Here is a 20,340-nt window from a genome sequence, read left to right on the forward strand (position 1 = left end):
CAACTTCTTATCTTGATTTTTCAAGTGGAAAAATGCAAATTTTAAACCTTAGTTTGAGCTGATGAAATGTCAAAATCAGTAAAAATTAAAACACCAAGATGAAGATGCAAGGCAGTGAGCGAGAATTAAGAAACGTCCGTGTTGGAGATGTTTGCAGGGCGATCACTCCCAAGTATGCCTACCGGAAAACTAGTTTTGTTGTCTGTGTCTTTGCGAATGCCTTCTTTACCAGGCACACAACTACTGATAGCTGAAGTAAACTTTATCTTTCACTGATTTTAGTTGTGAAATAGATGGCTATGTTGGGTTTTGATGCCATCGACGCTCTTCAGAATTATGAATAACAGAAAAATTCTTATGGCTCCATTCATTCTCACAAAGCCTGTATTTAAGAGACAGATGGGATTTGAACCATGCATACAAACATGAAAATCCATTGAACTTAGAGTTGACAGTAAAGATGATCTGAGTATTTAATGCTACTTCTCCCCAAGATACTCATTTTCTTTCCATTTTTTGGATGTGATGTAGGTGAAGATTCACAAAGCAGGCACCCGTTTTTCATATCCAATAATGCCTGTGTTTGAACTCATCCAGGTCAAGCCCGCTCAGCGTGTCCCTGCTTAGCCCACTTCTTCCCTGATGCCCCTGTTTCATTTTCCCTTATTTCCTAACCCTGGCAAATGCTGCTCTTTTGATCTTAAATGATTGGATATTCTTAACATGGAAATGAGGCTATAGTTGTGTGTGTGTGTGTGTGTGTGTGTGTGTGTGTGTGTGTGTAGGGGACACTGCCACCCTCTAGCCTGCCAATAAGGCTGCTTGTGCTTGTGAGCTCTGCGCCACATTTGTGTCCCATTCCTTCCAAGACACCTTCTTGCGCTTCTGGTCTCAGCGTTGTGGAGGTTGATGTTTACGTTGGCCACTAAGCCCTTGAACTTTTTTTTTTTTTTACATGTGTCTTTCGATTGCCACTACTCTTTGCTCCAGACAGGGAGGAAGCAATGTTTGTGCCTTAGATAGCTGAGGAAGACCTTTGAAGATCCCCGTTGCCACCCACCAAAGTAGAATGAAGAACCGTGTGAACTGCTTTAGGCCAGTTGACCTTGGTGTCTCCTGGACCATTGGTGTCTCATTCCCTCAAAGTGTTTGATTGGAGATATTTTCTTTCTTTAAAAAAAAATCATTTTAGTGGAAGCTCATCCAACACTTATCACAATCCGTCCATCCATCCATCGTGTCAGGCATATTTGTACATTTGTTGCCCTCATCATTCTCAAAACATTTGCTTTCTACGTGAGCCTTTGGGATCAGCTCCTCATTTTTTGCCCCTCCCTCCTCGCTCCCCACTCCCTGCTCCCTCACGAACCCGTGATAATTTATAAATTATTATTATCTTGTTATATCTTACAGAGACATTTTCATAACTTTGTCCCTGCATACTTTGCCACAGTCACGGATATGTTTGCGGCGAGCTGACAGTTTACCTTTCTGTTTCCTCTCCGACTGCTTTTGTTCAGCTTCTTCTCTGAGTCTATATTCAGCACACTTCTCTGTCATTTCCTCTGTGCTCATGTTTCAGGTTTATCATCTGTATCTGTTTCATTAGGTCTCTCATGTCTTGGATGTAGAGAGTCCACGTAGCGTGCCTGCCTAGTTCTCCATCCTGCCAGAACTCAGTGTGTTCATTTTATTTGAAATGTAGTTCTTTTCTGGGAAGATCGAGTGTAAGCAAGCTCTCATAGTGAGCAGGCTAGCATTTGAAGTTTTGATTTTGATGTTAAATTGTTTGTGTTGTCTGATTTAGTGTTCTCTGCTTGATTGCTCTAAATTCTAATATCCATTGTAAGGGCAACACGGAACCCACAGACAAAATTTGTGTGGAAAAGGTTACTTACTTACTAATTAATTTATTTATTTAAAAGGGGTTTCTTAACAGGGTGTGATGTCAGTGAGAAAGGCTCGGTATCATTGTTTCTCAGGCATATTACAAAGTTCTTTCAGGCCTGCTAATAAATGCCCAAAGGGGCATACCACTGTGCTGGAAACCTTACTGGAAGGCATTCAGCTCAGGCTCTGTGGGTTAGCCAACTGGCTCCCTTGTCCAGACACCCCTGTTTGCAAGCCCTCAGCTTCCAGCACAAAAGCACTCATGTTTATTTGTTATGTAATTATTTGGGGTTGGGGTGGGGTGTGCGGGCCAGCCCTGAGCTTTACTTGCTCTGTGGGTTAGGAAATCCACCACTGTTTTCCTGTGCGCTGTCTTCTGGTTCCACTGCTGCTCCTCCAGCCAGGAGATTTACTGCACAGCAGGATGGACGCCAGGGATTCTTACTCACAGTTACTCACAGGTGAATCCTATTAGTGTCCTCCTCCACCTTCTTATGAGACTCAAGCAGGAAAAGATTTAACATGTGGGCAAGCATCCATTTGCCTGTAAGAACCACATTAAATAATTCCCTGCCTGCCTGCCTGCGTTCACTTTACATACTTAACAAAGTTGTTACCCTGTATCTTTTCTACTTCTTGTATGCTTTATAATTTGGTTGTTAACGTGCGAGGAATTCCATTTTACTTCCTAATAATTAGAATCCGATAGGGTCACTGTGAGTCAGAATGGAGTCCATGACAGTGGGTGGGACCAACTGCAAGACATTGCTTTGAGATGCACAAATACTAGACTCCCACAAAATGCCAACATTGGGCATTTGTTCATTGGAAATATCACTTTTAAAATCACATTATCATGGATCCTTAGATTGAAAAAAAAATAGCCTATCGAATTATGGTTATGTGTGTAGGGTGCAAGGGGGGAGAAGTCAGCTGTCGATAAATGCTACCCTTCTAGACATTGCTTCTTTGTCCTGTTGAGCATCTGACTGGAATTCAGCCCCTGACTTTAAAAATCACGTCCTCTTTATATTGGGCTCAAGTTAGAAAATCGAAGGAATGTGATAGAACACAAGGAAAAAAGATTGGAAGTCAATTCACATTTTAATCTGTTTACAGTAAGCTGCTTCTGTGGTTGGTATTGCCCATTCAAGGATTCGAGTTCTGAAAGATCCATCACATTACAGTGTAACTCTCTAAAATTATGAGCATTCTTAAAGTGGGATTTGACCATCCCAGTGTGAACAACTTAATGGGAGCTGGGGAAGTATTTTACTTATAGCTAAAGAGAAGGAGGCCGTAGAACTCCGCCAGCCTTCGCTGCGGATAGATGAACTCGGGCCGCATGCTCTTTGTTGCTTGGGGAAGATCTCTAGTCGACCTGATTTGGAGATGATCAGGGTCAAGGTGGTGGTGAAAGTCTTGGTGTTCAGAAGATCAGCTGTCTATTGTGGAGTGTTTCTTAATGATACTGTACATCGCCGAGCCTTCTCCCCAGGACAGACACCTGTCAGTAGTTCCTTTTTCCTGTCAGTGAAATGGGATGTGTATCATAAATGCATTGCATTTCAAAACAGTCCTCGTATGCATTTGTGTTTGATGACTGCATTGATGAAGACAAAGCTTGTATGTGCGACTAACTAATTAAACAATAATACTTGAATGCTATTCATCATCTGCATTATCTATGAGTCAGTATTTCTGTATTGTTTAGCTGCACTTTTTCTCACAGATGTTGAAGGTTGAAACTTCACTTTAGCTCTCTCAGCACGATTGCCTTTTGATTTTGTGTCATTTGTATTGCTTCTGTTTGGGAATGAAAACAGTGCCACTACTGAACATTAAACTGTGACCAAAATGGAAATGTTCTAATTTAGAATATAAAAATAAGTAATAATGTTATCTGTTTGCTTACCCTTGTCACTGGGTTTATCCTGTGGTATAAGACATACAGGGTTAAGGCAGAAAGTATTGCTATAAAACCAGAGCTACCATCGTCAAACAGAAATATCCAAGCATGAAGTGGTTGTTACTTGACACACCCTCCATCTACGTATGGATGTGATATTTCCATTTCTCTAGCCCTTCCCCTAAAGAGTTCCACACACTTTCATTTAAATGCCACACCAGCAGTGTCATTTTGCCGTCCTCAAAAAATTCAGATTATTTCCCTTTGAAATGTTCTTGGAGTTTTGAGAACAAGAGCAAAATTCAAAAAGGGTGAGAACATGATGCAGGGTGAATGGGGCAAGACATACCATTGCAATTCCCCCAGGACAGACCCGGCTTCCCTCAAGGAATGGAACCACTACATTGGTTTTTTCTGTTTTGCATCTGGTCTGGTTTGGGTTTATTTCAATACTGCAACAACTACAACATAAAAATATCAACAGCTGGTTCCAGGAATCAGCTGGCGGTGGGGGGGGGGGGTGGGGTGCAGAGGCACCTTGATCTTGGATCTTGTCTTGCAACTGTGGTGGCAATCCTGGGGCTGTTCTGCTTGAAGAGCTGCTTCATTGCCATCTTTAGAAATAACCCGGCCAAGGGAACATTGGGAATAATAAAATGTACTGTGCCATTTTGTTCTCTGTTAGAACGCAGAAGACGAAGATATTGTTCTCACCCCTGACGGCACGCGGGAATTTCTGACGTTTGAGGTTCCGCTCAACGACTCAGGATCCGCTGGGCTTGGTGTCAGTGTCAAAGGGAACCGGTCCAAGGAGAACCATGCGGACCTGGGGATCTTCGTCAAGTCCATCATTAACGGAGGAGCGGCATCGAAAGTAAGCCAATGGTGGCTTTGTCTCATGTGTGGCCACGGACAGAATCATGTCCATGGCAGCCTCTGTTCTTCCTTGGGAAACGTAGGCATTGAGCCCATGTTTTCTGGTTCCTTCGCCTTATTCCGTAATCAGGGGAAACTTTAGGGAGATGGCAGTTGGGGATGGATTCCATAACTTCTCTTTTCATTTGTCGAAACTTCACAGGAACTCCGCATTCTGGCAAAGAGAAGGAGGTAACCTGGGCACAGGCTGAGCCTAAGCCCTGGCACAAAGTGGGCACAGCCTCAGGGCTCCTCTATCCCCCTCTTCCTCCCACAGGGAGAGCTTCCTTTATCCTGTTTCACAGGCTGGAGAAAGTGGCCTGGCTCTTTGGTTAGAGGGTGCTTTTATGCAATTGTCTTGAGCTTTTCCAAGTCTTGGGTTGTAAATACTCTCCGGTGGGGTTCTCTGAAAGGGAGAAAGTAATCACTTTGTGTCGCGTGAATTAGTATGCTATTTTGGTAAACAGATTATGATAATGACTCGATTTACAAATGTATAAGTGATTGAAATAGGCACAGGCTACAATGTCTGCTTAGACAGTTATTATGCCAGTGTTCAATTGGGCATAATCCATTAGGAGGAAAGGGCTTTTGTTTTTATTTATTTATTTATTTATTTTAATTAAAGGGGAAGCAGCTTGTTTTATAACAGGCTGTTTCTTTCTTTCTTTCTTTCTTTCTTTCTTTTTTTTTCTTTCTTCATTTTTTTTTAACCTGCTTCCCAGGATGGAAGGCTTCGGGTGAATGATCAACTGATAGCTGTAAATGGAGAATCCCTGTTGGGCAAGACAAACCAAGACGCCATGGAAACCCTCCGCAGGTCCATGTCTACCGAAGGGAACAAGCGCGGAATGATTCAGCTCATTGTCGCGAGGCGCATCAGCAAGGGCAGCGAGGTAAAGGGAAACAGGCGCCCGATCACCCCAAAGGCGCTCCCATCTGAAATGGTCACTACACGAAGATGGTCCTCCACAGTGGGCAGAGAATGGCATGTTCTGAGACTTGACCCTAAAGGACGATGACGCTTCCTTGCAAGCTGTGGTTGTATAAGTGGGTGGGGTTTGCTCTCTTCTACATTCAAGGTGTTTCTCAGCGAAGGGTACCATTTTCTCTGACCAACTCACTAGATATTATTGCTATCGTGAAGTCACGTGTAGCTGAGTTTTCTGCTACAAAATAGGGCCCCATCTTTCTTCTCCGAGTCAGAGCTGTCTTCTAATCAGCCAGGTGTTCTTTGTAGTTGGTTTGCCAGCCAGCATAGGTCATGATTCCCCTTCCTGTGTCCCAAGGGAACTGTAGTAGAACACTCGTCTTTTCTTCTCAGGTGCCCGAGGGCCAACTCTCCTCATTTGCACCATCCCCGAGCCCCGGGATGGTACTTAGCAGGCGATGGATCCTAGGGAGAAATAATGACAAAGACAACTGGCTCATTTGCTTATCTAAATTTGGGTACCTATTGCAAAACTCACCATAGTGATGAAGTTCCTACGACTAGCTTTCTTACAGTCAGTGTCCTCTTGTGGAGAGAGTCGGAAGTACAGGGCTCCCCTGTTTCTACTCTAGCCCCATTCTCCTTTCTGTCTGTTGGAAAGGGCCCTTGAGTGCCTGCTTTTCAGTAATAGATAGTAGAAGATGTGGTTGGTTCAAAGTTACAGTGTTGTTGTTTGTTGCTGTCACGTGGCCTCTGAGTCCTGACCACTACTGCATGGACAACAGAGAACAGGGCCTGTTTTGAGACGTACAACGTTCTCGATCAGTCACATCAGAAGGATCCAGCTTGTGGAGTCACATTAAGTGAGCTGGGCTATACCTGTTGCAGATCAAAGGAACGTAAATGCCTCTTTGGGCCTAACGTGGACATGCCCCAGTGAGCGCAGGAAGAAGCACGTGACGGTGACTGCTACCTAAGGCCTTAGATTCGGGAGTCATTGGTCTTTATTCAAATCCCCTGCTTCTGAGGGTGCCCGCTAATTGGCAATTTAAGACTACCGTATATTTTCCATTTTCAGGTTTCTGTGCTTTGTGTCACACGTCTTCTTCCTGCAGACATTCTTTCACCTTCGCGAATGAACATGATGGGAAAAGAAGCAAACCAACCAACCTCAGATCTCTGCTTGTCTTTAGTCATAGCTCGGCGAATCAGAGTAGTGTCAGCTACTGTGTTAGGCTGGGTTGACTAGAGAAACAAAGCCAGAGATTCTCATGTAGTAGAAGAGAACTTTACATAAAGAAGTAATTATACATGGAGAAAACAGGCTAGCCTCGTCCAACTCAAGTCCATACATTGAATAGTAATCCACGTCTTAGTCCCTTTTGGGACTGAAACAGCCACATGTGATGCTGTAGCATGCAGGAAGATCACAGGCCAGTGGCTCCCTAGTCATGCAGATCCAGTGTGCAGCTCATCCCAGGGCTCTGGCGGCTGTCAGGGTGAGCCAGCAGGAAGGTGAAGGTCCAGAGGAAAGGGGAGGTCCCCAGGGGCCTGCTTATGAGAAGGCCATGCCCACAAGGAGGCACCATCAGGCTGTGACGTGATTGCAAGGTAGAATTCTACCCTCACAATTCATAATCAAGGGGCTGGAGGTACCCCCTTCCCCCCAAAGAAAAACACCTGAAAAAGTAAAAACAAAATAACCTCCACTAGGCAGAAGTTTTATAGTATGCATTTTTTCTGCTAGGTGAACCTCAAGCAGCTCTGAGTTAGTGCACTCCGTGGTGTCTCCTGGGAAGGTCCTCTCTGGTCACAGTGAATTTTTTCATAAAAGCAGTTTCACTCCATCCTCCTTTTTTTTGATGGTTGATTTAAGAGAACAGCAGTGACTGAGAAATTGTGTTTCCTGCTTGGGGCAAAATGCCGCAGAAACTGTTGAGATGTTGAACACAGCTTAAAAGGACAGCGCTATGGGAAAACTCAAGTGTATGAGTAATTTTCTTGTTTCAAAAGAGGTGAAATGTCGATTGATGACAAGCTTGTTCTGGACATCTGTCATCTTCCCGAACAGATGAAAATTTTGACTCGTAGGTCAATATGGTCAGACTGTTGATCAAGCTATTTAAAGGTTCTGAAAAGATTGTGTAAGAGTACAGCAAAAAGGCCTGGTTTGTGGCTGACAGGGGGCTAGTTTTGCCACCAGGACAATGAATCTGCTCATGCAGCCATCTCAGTGCACCAGTTTTTGGCAAAAAACCTGCATGCCTCTCTTACCACACACTTTACTCACCTGATCTCGCACCATGTGGCTTCTTTTTGTTTCTGTGATTGAAGAAGGACATGAAAGGACACCGATTTGATATTGTAGAAGAGGTGAAGAAAAAACGAGGGAAGTGCTGTCAGCTATCCAAACAGATGCTATGAAAAATGTTTTCAAGAATGTAGTCGCAGATTTGACAGATGTAGTGAGTGTAATGGGGAGTACTTTGAAGACGATAAGGTTGTTTTTTAAAAAGTTAAATACATAGCTTTGAAAAAAAAATCTGTTTTTCTGGGATCACCCCGTCATATCTTCAAGTTGACATGAAATTATGTAGCCACTACAGCTGCCAGAGTATAGCAAACTGGTGATGGAAAAAGAACTGAGATTTGATGATTAGAATTAGTATTGTTTGGGGTGTCACTGAGTCAGTTCCAACTCCTAACCACCCCATGTGACAGGGCGGAACTGCTCCATTGGCCTGGTCTTTCTCCTGAAAGCCCATTGGTTGTGTTCAAACCACCAACCTTGACCTTCACAGTTGAGCACTTAAGCCTGGTGCCACCAGAGCTGCTAAGCAGTGTTGAAACCTGAGAACCGTCACGTTTCATCAATCTATTATACGTTCGCTATGGTTTTTGTCTTGAGCTGCTCATTGGGTTGCTAACCGCATAGTGAGCAGTTAGAAACCACCAACTGTCCTGTGGGAGAAAAGTGAGGCTCTCTAGTCCCATAGGGTTATGGTCTCGGGTCACTTGGAGCCAGAATCAGCTCAGTGGCAGTGAATGGCAGTACAGTACGATAGCAAGCTATTCACATGGTGGTGGTCACTAATCTGAAGCGATAATAGAATCAGACTTTGCCGAGAAGAAGGTATTTTTGAGTTCCGTGGGTAGTGCCAAAGACTCTTTTCCAGGGTTATTGACCATCAACTCGGTTGGTTGGGTTTTGCCATGGATACAGCGAGTAATTAAGTCAGTCTTCGCAGCCACAGGAGACAAAAGAATTCTAAAAAGAAAAGAAGCATGAATTCTAAACTGAGCATCTCGGGGCCAAGCAGTAGGCAGGCCTACAGGGGAAAAAATTCTAGTAAAGGATGTGCACCTTGGAACAGTCCTCCATTGGAGATCAGGGCAGCATCTGTCCAAGGACAGAGTTCTGAAGGATTAGGAGAAGATGCGGAGTGGAGGCGACAAAACCAGGGAGGGGAGGGGATGAGTGGCCTCACATCGCGGAGACTGCAGTGGATGAGGGGAAGCAAAATGTGTACAGGTGGTTGAACCTGAAATGGAAGATCTGCTTGGTAAACCATCCCAGTTCGCAGTGTAAAGTTTCAAGGCATTTACCTGTGTAAGAGAACATTAAAAAGTTAATCCCTCAGAGTAGGCCACCAGAGTGGTTTCCTTATACTAGTGTTTGCTGGTTGCCTGCTCATGACTGACCTTGTTAGGTTAGCCATACGTTGACAAGACACCCACTAACCCACAGCCATGTAGTCCAATCCAATCCATGGCGGCCTTCTGTAGGGCAGAGTAGAGCCGCTTCTTAAAGCGTCTGACACTGTAAGGTTTTATAGGAGCAGATGGCCTCTTTTTCCTCTTGCAGAGGAGTAGCAGGTCTTGATCCACCAAACTTGCTGTTAGCAGCCCAATGCTTACACCACAGCACCACTAGGGCTCCTCAGTGGTTTGTCTACCAGGCAACTGCATATTCCATAGGAGAGCGTCCATTTCACCAATGTTTACTGAGTCTCCATTCTGTGCTTGAAAGTGTGGTAGGTCCCCGGGATCCTGAGCAATCAATCAAAGGAGGTCCTGCGGCCTTAGAGCTCATTTTTCACTGTAACTCAGTCTCTGAAAATAAATGCACCCCTTTAATCCCCATCTCCAAGTTTCCCTTCCAGAAAAGTCTAAACTTCATAGGGGAGCAGGAGATGTAAAATGTCCAAACGATCAGAATCCTACACTCGGATTTACTGTAGCCTGGTTCCGATCATTCCTTATTGTTCCCCAAACGGCAGCAAAGCAAACCTCTGCCAGCCCGGAACCATTTTGATGAAAGCACTGATTTTCTTTCCCTGTTGCACAGTAAAAGATGTGAAATTGGAATCCCACTGAAACATCTCTGCCTCTCATTCACGCCTGCACATGAATTTATGTGAATGAAAATGATGTAAGTAAGGGAACAGCTGCAGCAGACAGTAATAGATTTTAATATTCAATATTCCTTATGGTGTCATTTTCATACGTTGCTGGTTATTACTATTTCTTAGGACAGAGTAAGCTTCTAAAGCAATTCTATCAGAAAAATCTTATCACGAGTACTGTACTTTCTTTGTAATACTAGTGAGAAGCCTTTTGTACTGACAGGGTTTAACTGAAGAATTATTTGAAGACAGAAAGAAGCTCAATGCAGCTTCCCATACGGCAGAAGACATGACTTCGCTGCTGTTGTACTTATATATTACTCCTGGAAGAACTTCCCCCCACGTCCCCGGGAGAATGTGTGTAAATTATGTTACAGCAAATATTGATACAAGCAGAAGGCATCTTGTTGTCATGGAGGAACCTCAAGTCAAAGTTATGTGCTTCCATCCTCTCCTTCTGGGTCTATTAGTCAGGCGTGCGTTCTACTCTTTGACACGCTCACAAAACCATATTCCAGGGGACCATCTTTGAATCAAGATAGAGAAGGTGGGCATTTGCGAAAAAAGACTAGAAATAAACTTTTATTATACTTTATTGCTTCCTGCCTTCCTGTTACATCTGGGAAAGGCTGCATAGTATCTGAATGTTTCCTTTGAAATGAAATGTAGGCTTTCAGCACCAGGTATCATTTCTTATGCTGGTGTGTGCTAATTTGTGTCCTTTTGCCGCACCCAGTGAGACAGTCCCTCTTCTCAGTCAGTCTTGCTGAACCTCTCACGAATCTTTAGGAGACACCGTATTCTGGAAACATTTCCGTCATTCGCTCTATTGCTGGTCTGTTAGACTCTGGCTCTTTGGTTTCCTTGAGGGCTTCCCTCCTGCTTGCCCTCCCTCCCTTTCCTTTCAATTTTATTGTGTGTTGGTTTTACTGAGCAGATACTAAAGGGATTTAAAAGATTCATAGAAAAACTTCACTATCATTCAGTTCCATTTTTCCATAAACGTTTTGAAGCCCCTGCATACGATTCAAATTATATTAGTGATGTTTGCCATGTTGTACAAGTATTTTTTTAATCACTCCAAACCATAACTCTGTACTCATTAAATATTAACTTTCCGCTCCTCCTTCCTCTGCCATTGGTGACTACTAAGCTTACTTGCAGTCTCTTTACCTTTGTCTGTCTGGATATTTTCTATAAGAAGGAGCGCAGGGCAGGTATCCTTTTTGGTCCATCTTACATGGCTCTGCATGCTCCAGTGCTCGCTCATGGTGGAGCATGCATCAGGACTCACTGATTGCCATGCCTGTATACTGCTTCCTTGTATGTATGTGTCACGTTTTAGGTATCTGTCTGTTAATCTGTTGACAGGTCTGTTAACATGGGGCTAGTTTCCACCCCCAATGCCGGAGCCGAATGAGGCGATGTTCATGAGGTGTCTTATTCTGTTCTTGTTCTCCATTCCAGGTGTGGAATTGCTAGGTTGTGTGGTGATGATTCCTTTACTCAGGTTTGCACAGCAGGTGGACTGTCTTCTATCCCCAACCCCTGGGGATGAGGGTTCCTCTTTCCTGTGTGTTTTGTTGTTGCTGGTGCTGCTGTCCCCCACAGCCTTCCTGGGCTGCCCTTTCTGACCCCCCACATGTTCTCTGAGGGATCTCCCTAAACCTATTTTCCAATGATTCACCCAACCCTGCTTTCAACTCAGAACCCATTTCCAGCACCTGGTCCCTCTGACTGCCCCGGGAAGTGTGTGGGGGTCGATCCTCCAGGTGGCATAGTCCTCAGCTCCTTGAACCTGTGCTGTGGGTTTTCAATCCCAATCCAGCCCCTGCACCATATCTTCCATCTTTCACTTTCCGAAGCCGGGCATCTCTCTCTCCTTCTGTGTTTTTATAGTGTTTCTGGGATCAACTTCCAGAAGACCTCTTTCCTCAGCTCACATTTCTCCATCCCCTGTGCCCCAGTCCTAAATCAGCCCGCAGGGTCTGCCCTGGTTCAGAGCAGCACCAAACCGAAGGTTCCTCCCCATCAAAGTGATCTCCCTCCGCCCGCTCCTCACAGTGCTGTCTGATGGTATCATTCCCTCCTGAAATCCCAGAAGGAATGATCTCCCCTACCACCCCCAGCTCTCCAGGATAGATGTCGCTCCCAAGAGCACCTGTCCCTCTCTAACCTCTCACTGCATGTGCCATCCTGTGTTCTTTGTGGACCTTCAGACGCATGGTGCTCCCCCGCTCCCCTCACCATCCCTGTCCCCTTCCCTGTTCTGGTCCCCATCCCCACGGGTCTCCTCTGCCCCTTGCCTGAGGGCAAGGACCTTGCAACTGTTAGAATTCTCTCTCCTAAGTACTCACATGACCCGTGCAATTCCTTGCACCAAGCAGTCATCACACGATTCTACTTGCCAACATGTTTGTTGTCTTGTTTCCCTTGGAGCTGCCAATTCTAAGACAGTCGAGTCTTGTCTTCCTACCATGGTCCTTCTGTTGTCCCTGACACCTAACCCAGCACCTGACATATAAGCATGTCTTGACTAATGAGTACAGTAATTATGTGTACAGAGGGAGGGCAGCATTTCTAGAAGGAAACTAAGAGAACTTAGTTACTACAAGTGGCTGATGTTCCAAATGAACCATCAACAAGATGATACTAAAAGGATGTCCTTTTGCAGCAAATGGACCTTTGCTTTCCTTTGTTTGAATCTAATGTTCTTTCTTAACCACGTGACAAAAAAGAAAATTTTTTTGATAACCAATCATTGTTTCCCTTCTTTTAAAGAAGAAGGAAAAAAAGCAACAACCAGAAAAGAAATGACTTCTCCTTGCTTTGTGCCTCTGGGAAATAATTTTAACTGTTTTCTTGTATTGTTTTGCTTTTAAAGCCATACCTGTCATTCTTAGTCACTGTTTTGCTTTTGAGACACACAGAGTATTTTCTGCAAGTGGCAAATTTAAAAAGTTCTCAGTTGATATGCCAGAAAACCAAGCTCACTGCCATTAATGAACCGGCAATAAAAGGAGGGAAAAAGCAGTAAGACTTTAGAGGGCTGGGGGATGGGAGAAAGCACCAGACATTGTTCCTCAAACATCAAGAATAACCTGCATCTGAGAATTAAGCTGATGCTAAATATTTTAAGGAAATTAGTAATTTTAGAAATTACTGTAATTTAGCTTAGCTTCCAGTCATTTAATTATATCTATGTTCGAAGTAATTGTACATAAAGCGGTGCCTTCAGACCAGTAGGTAATAGTCCTAGGTGAGCTTTTGTCTTGGACCCCCCGTTGAGGGATTTAGTTATCAAGGACTACTTTAGAATGAATTTTCTCTCTCTAGGTATAATCCTCTTAGAATTAGAAAGCTCCGTTCGAATGGGAAGTGTGCCTAAGGTATCCTTTATTCATCTCTTCATTTTCCATGTCAAGAAATGAATGGTGAGAGGTCAAACTACATGCCTAATGGTTGCAAGGCCAAAGTCACAGCAAAGTAGTTTGAAACGACTTGTCCATTCCTCTTCTGCACGTGAGTGGGCCTAATTGACTGTGATGGTGGGGTCAGGCAATTTATCTCCTGGTTGCATTGGGGAGCCTTCTACCAGACAGAGTCAGGGAAATTTGACTGTGCATCCTACCCACAGACTCCCTGGGAGGGCTGACTTCACCTTTCTGATTCATGGGGCTTCCCAGGAGTGGAACACCTGGAGTTAAATGAGGGCCTTGGATGAAAGCAGAATCTCCTCCCAAACTAAAACCTGCCCAGCCATTAGTGGTTTTGTGCTTTATCGTCCCTCTGACTATTTCCCCCAACATAGCACAAGAGTCTGGGTGGAATGTGTTTGACGCAGTCCTGGGTCTTGCTCTTAGCTTTCAGTGCCGTCTTCTCTGTGACCTAGCATGTACAAGAAACCTAAAGAATGTTCAGGAAATTCACAGTCAATTCCACCTTCTTTGGAATGAATTTCTTTGTCCAGTTACTCCCCGCAGTGCCTGCTACATGCAACATATTGGGGCTAACCTAGCATAAGCCCATCAAGACTGCAATATCAAATAATGCCATCGGGCTAGTGAATAACAGGGACCCCGGTTTTAGTTTGCTGAAGAGGCCTCGGGCCTCACCTGTGCCAGCGTTTCCGTGTTTAGGGTGGAGAAAGTCATGCTCTCCACCTGAAGCACATCGTTTGACCCCTGAGTGTGGGCTTACTACAACATGAGCTTTTTTAGTAAACTCCACAGCATTTTTAAAGAAACTGTGACTTTAGATGTTTCTAGAAAAGCGTATGCCAAGTTCTTCTTGAAAAAGCATAGCATTGGACAACACCCACCTGTTTTGTTATAAAATAGTCCTTGTTATTTTCAGAGGGGTGCTGGGGGGAAGCTTGCGATCATTTTGGATTCTGAGTCTACCCCGATGTTTTACATACCTGATGCTCTGCAGAGATTGGTTCTTCTGACTGTGACTCCGTTTTTTTCCTTGGCATCTCTGGGTGGTACCCATGTTTAGAATGCTCAGCTGCTGTAACTGAAAGCTTGGCTGTTCCGGCCCACCCAGAACGGCCTCGGTAGAAAGGCTTGGAGGCCTTGTCTGACAAACCAGCCATTCACGGAACCTAGTTCCGCTCTCACTCCTGAGGTTGCCGTGAACACGGACCAATTTCATTCACAGTCTTCCTGCCACAGGTAGACAGGCTTCCCAAAGGGTGAAGCCGAAGGGTCAGATACAGTATCCCCCTGAGTGAATCTGGATGGGAAAGAATGTCTGCACTGGAAACAACACATGAGTGGCAAAGCCAACATTGATATTTCTTTTGACATTGTTGTTAGGTGCCATGGAGTCGTCCCTAACCCATAGCGACCCATTGTACCACGGACAGAACACTGCCCCATCCTGCCCCATCCTCACAGGTGTTCCTCTGTCTGAGCCCGTGGATGCAGCCACTGTGTCCATCCATCTCCGTGAGAGCCCTCTTTTTCCCTGCCCCTCCGCTTTACCAAACATGAGCTGTCCTCCTCCAGACAGAATATGTCCAAAGTACGTAAGTCGAAGTGTCCCCGCCCTTAACTCTGAGGGACACTCTGGTCTTACTTCTTCTGAGACAGTTTGGGTTACACTTTTAGCACTCCATGGCACTTTCATTTCCCCTTCCAGCACCACAGTTCAAGCACACTGATTTGCATTGCAGGAAGACAGTGCAGACTGAGGTCTTCCAATAGGTTTTGTTTGCATGCAAGCCTCCGGGGAAGGCCTGAGCTAGCTGGGCCTGGGCTTCTCTGCAGGACCTCCAAGCCTCTGCCTTGCCTCCCACTGGGCTGCCCTCACACCAGCCTGCCACTTCTTCAACGCATTTTCTTTCAGCAACAACAGAATTCATCAAAAGATTTAAAACTGTGTACCCCAATCAATTTTTTTAAAGGAAATTAAAAGGCATTGTGTCTTCTGTTAAATATTTATGTAGTAGACTATTGATGTCTTCATTTAAATCTGTCTTTTGAGATGCAAATTAAGCACTGGTAGCGAAGTAAGGAGGTGTAGAATTTTTTCCCAAGAAAACCTTCAAATACATGTTCTTTCCACACAAGCATCTTATTGTTTTGTTTTTGTTGTTTTTTTCTTTCTAGAAGAGCCTGCATGTACTATTTTTTTCCTTAATGGTATTTTCATTTTGAGTTTTATAAAATTCAAAATAGTCTCCTGGGATATTAGGGATTTCTTATAAAGGAGCTTTATAATGGTTGGATCGTCTAGAAAATTGCAGAGGTGTATAGTTTGACAAAACGCATCAGTTAAGCAAGCTTGAGGTTATATTGCTAATAAAACATGTTATTGCACAGCAACCCGGTACAGGTCTAATGTACGCGCTCATTTGAGAAATTCCAACATACTTCTTCTTAAATGACCAGGGAATTAGTTTTGTTGTCTGCTTTGTGTTCACCTCCCCCAAGTACCTGGGATTTAGCCATACCATTCCTTCAGAAATGTTCTTTTCTTTCTTTACATCTGAGACCTTGAATATTTAATTTACTTTTCAGCAAAGCTGTCAGTTGTAATCCGCAATTTGAAAAAAAAAAAAAACCAACCAAAACAACGTAATAAAACAAATCCTCATTTCACAATTTAAACCTGATTCAGTCTAATTCACCAGCGCCACCAGTTTATTATCCTCCTGCAGTTTGACGTGCCTCCAATTGTAATTGTGTTGACCCTTCAGTGCTTTAAATCTCCCCAGTGCTTATCAAACTGGGAGAGATAAGTCTACAATTCGGAACTTCATTAAATATCTCATTTATATTAAACAGATGATAGCTTCTAACAGAAATAATAATTTGTTCAAACGGAGGAACTGTTACAGTTGTGGTTTCATCTGTTTGGAATGTACAGCCTTCTCTCTCCCACTAGACTGCATGGGGCTGTGCCCTCTGCCCCCCCCTCCCCCGCCGGCCCCATGCCGGGACCAGAGTGTCCTCAGTTATTAGTCCCTTGGGTTAACCTCAGTGCCCTGTGGTGAGGACTGTGGTTAAATGTGCTTTGTTTCCCCTGGAAGCAGATTTGTTTCAAAGGCTTAATTTAAATTTCTTAATCATACTGTGTCTAGGAGAATAGGAATTATAGGACAGGGCTATTTTAAAGATGTCACATACCATTTTAATGCATAGTCACCGAAGTCAACCCCTTATACTCTTTTGCTTGTTTAGTAGATTAGTAAATGTTGGTGGAGATACTCCTGCCTTTGATTTCACAATGAGAGTATGTGTTCCTTCCAGTGTACTATTGAAGTGCTAGTCTCAATTATCTCCCACTTAATGATTACAATAAGAATATAGGCCGATTATTCCTAATTTATAGAAGAAACTTGGGTGCAGTGAATTGTTCAGTATAACTGAGCTGGTGAGTGCAGCCGTTTGGTCTCCTAGGGGAAGGGATAATTTGACCAAGCACACATGAAATTTGGAGCTAATTGTTAGGGGCATTCACATACTCTGTGTGTGAAAAGTGTAGCTAATTCTGGCTTCCATTTTGATAGAGCACACTTTACGCAGAGCGAGAAGTCATAAAGTATGCTGAGTTAAACTGTAACTTAAGTTGACTTCAACAGATACTAATAGTCAAAGTAGGAAAAAATAAGCAACACGATACGATTATTTAAAAAGAAAACCTTTTAATATACATATTTTTCCTCCTATGGTTGAAGTCTGACAGCACTTCATGGGAGGCACACTGCCAAGTGGCACAGAGAGTTGGTCATTAGGCAGAGCTGTCATCACATATTATTTTGGTACAGGGTGAAAAGTTCTAGTTCATTTGGTACCCAGTTGGATACACGCCTTGGGCAAGTTGTTATAATTCCCCCATGCTGGTAAATGGACCTCCAGGACTGATTCTTCCCTGCACCCCCTTTCTCCATAGCTCAAGTCACCTGGGAGCCCCCCTGGACCTGAGCTGCCCATTGAAACAGTGCTGGATGATAGAGAAAGGAGAATTTCCCATTCCCTCTACAGCGGGATTGAGGGGCTGGATGAATCACCCACAAGAAATGCTGCCCTCAGTAGGATAATGGGTGAGTCAGGTAAACTCTTGTTTATCACTTATTTCATGCTCTTACTGGTTCGCCGAGAGGTTATTAATGCAATATTAATGGAGAAGAGGTCCATGTTTTCAGGAGACAAAAATAGCAGGTTCATTGTAATCTTTCAGGAAGGGTTCATGTGAAGAAAATAAATCAGTACGTGGATTTGTGAAGCGAGGTGTAGATCTTGAGGTGTGGGGCGGGGAGGAGAGAAAAACGAGATCATGTAGCCGTATTTCCCAGTGATTAAGGCATTTTTAGGTTAGTTGAGATGGTAAGGAAAGCTGTGTTTCAAAAAAAAAGAATGTCTTGGTTTGTACCAAGAAGGATTCAGAAGCTGCAGATCGTCCACAATAGCTTTGCTTGGGAGCGGGGGACTAGATGCACATACACATCAGCCTATAGACGTGGAAAATCTCACTTCTATTTTGTTTGTCTTTAATGGGATATGACTGCATTTTTGCTCTGTTTCTCCGCCCACTAAAACCTTAGTTTTTAAATCCTCAAACTAATTTTCTGCCTCCTTTGTTTGGACTCTGCATGGCCCCTGGTGGGTAATGAGGTTATTAGCACTTGCTCTGTAGTCCTCCAGCTTCCTACTAACAGATCCAGCTAATAAAGACTTGCTTTGCCACAGGAGTGGTTGGATTTCCTGAGTTGCCCATTTTGGGATTAACTGGTGAGAGTTTTCAAATTTAAAACACAAGAAGCTGTTTTGATTAAACAACAACAATAGAGCACCTGACACAGAACATTTCCATTGCTGGCATGTTTTGCAAGGCATTTACTTGAAGGAAAACTCTAAATTTAACTCCATTTTGAGGATCTTTAATGCAAATTTAATGCAACTCCAATGTCCATTAAAGAACCTCATTGCAACAGGAATTTATTTCATCCATTAGTGCATGTTTTTGGAGGGCCTGTTACCGACAAGACATCGTATCTGTACTTTTGCTGTAGAGATAAAGATGAATTTGCAGCCGTCTCTGCCTTCAAAGAACTTTCTACTGGACATGATAGGTCAAATGGCTAAGCAATACTATTAGATTTTTTTTTGTTTGGTTTTGTTTTTCTTCCTGTAATCCTTCCAGTTTTCTCGTTTGGAAAAAAAAAGACTAAATTCTCATTTTCTTACCTTGTCACACATAGAACCAGAGACTTGCCAGCTCTCTGTTTGTACTTTGTCAGCGGTTTTCCTCTCGCCTGCTTGGCATCGCGAATGTATGGGAAGGGTGCTGCATGTATTGAACATATGTCAGGTGCCAGACATGTGTGTATGTAGTGTATCACAATTAATCCTTGCTTATTAACAATTACTCTGTTCGCTGCTGTTGAGTTTTCCACCCTTTTCTTGGCCTTGGTGTTCAACGCCATCTTTGTGGAAAACCTTGTTGACTGACGAAAAGTTAGACCCCGGGAGAGAGAAAGAGAGCGAGAGTGAGTGTGTCCCCGGATCTGTGTACATACGAAGTGATACGCTGTAATTTCCCCCTTTATTATAGGAACATAGGACTTGCCATACTGAATCTGACCATTGGTCCACCAGTTCCTGTAACCTGCATCCTGCCTCCAAACCCTGTGCTTCAGAGGAAGGCGGAAACCTAGACCTAAACACAGACACATACCCCGCCCCCCTCCCCTAGAATTCACCTAGAGCCCTGTTGGACTGTTGTAACTCCTAGCTGGTGGCCCCGGGTCTTATAGCAGGGGCTCCGCTGCTCCTCTTTTCGGAGTCCTCAATCTGGCTGTCACTGCTAGGGGACAGCTAACTCCTAAAACTCCAGCAGCTTCCCTGACGGCAGTGACTCCCCTTCCCAGCTTTGCACTCCGTGATGGACCGTGCGTGTCTCTTTACTGCTTTGGGCTGAGGGCACAGACTGATGACCAGTCCCTGCCAGACCACATTGATGTGATGTGATTTGCCTATGTTCTTCCAATAATTGTGTAGATGCGGTCCTGGGAACTAACACTCCTGGTACAGTTGAACTTTGAGAAATGTGACGTGCCTTCCTTACTTGCCAACTTGAGAATTCCTCAGTTGTGGTTCTCTGCAGCCCAGTATGGTGGGCCCTGAGAAAGAGATGCTAGTGTTGAAGCTAGTTCCCACTTTAAGCTAGAGATCATTGAAAAGATGCTGCCTTGGAGTGGGAAAGACCGAGCCTGAGTACCAAGTGCAGCTATTCCAGGACTCCCTTGCCGTTGGCTGACATAATAGTCTCTATTATGGGCACAGTATTTTGGTACGTGGTAACTTCACACACCCAGGCCTTGTTTGGTGATTGGTTGGTTTCAGTGTATTTTGAGTTGCTCCTACGTAGACGTTGGTGGGGGTGGTTCAATTCACTTCATGACCTCCTTGTTTGGTGAATGGCTGTCTTGTATACAATAGGTCAGTGACGCTAGAGGGGGTGGTGTCCGCTTCAGGGTGGTTATGCTTCAAAGATAACTGGGACATTCCAGCTGATGGAATTAAAAATGGATACATTGCGCACAGTCTCCCCCAGGTAGGATTCCAGACCCAAAGCAGGTGCTCAGAGACTTTCTGACCCACTTATGAAGCAAGCAACACCTCCCCAAAGAGAGAGAATTCTTTAAAAACAGGTCAAATAAAAGGAGAGAGATGAGAATGAAAAGGATATCAAATTTCATCAGCCAAATTTTCCCATCGCCTCGATGGAGAAACTCAGACCCAAGATCCTGTAATGGGTTTTCAATTCTCTGTTTAGGC

General features: G+C 44.1%; 1 protein-coding gene across 15 annotated transcripts in view; it reads left to right on the plus strand.

The window, feature by feature from the left end:
• The window catches only part of PARD3 (par-3 family cell polarity regulator), a 746,206-nt gene that overhangs the window by 435,014 nt on the left and 290,852 nt on the right, over positions 1-20,340 (plus strand). For 8 of the 15 annotated variants that reach the window (XM_075550306.1, XM_075550307.1, XM_075550309.1 and 5 more), the window contains 3 exons: positions 4,485-4,673; positions 5,440-5,610; positions 17,453-17,612. In XM_075550306.1, the coding sequence (XP_075406421.1) occupies positions 4,485-4,673; positions 5,440-5,610; positions 17,453-17,612 (520 nt within the window). The remainder of the gene's footprint in view (positions 1-4,484; positions 4,674-5,439; positions 5,611-17,452; positions 17,613-20,340) is intronic. The other 7 variants (XM_075550310.1, XM_075550312.1, XM_075550308.1 and 4 more) reach the window with 1 other exon arrangement.

Source organism: Tenrec ecaudatus, chromosome 5, assembly GCF_050624435.1.
Source record: "Tenrec ecaudatus isolate mTenEca1 chromosome 5, mTenEca1.hap1, whole genome shotgun sequence".
Taxonomy (NCBI): domain Eukaryota; kingdom Metazoa; phylum Chordata; class Mammalia; order Afrosoricida; family Tenrecidae; genus Tenrec; species Tenrec ecaudatus.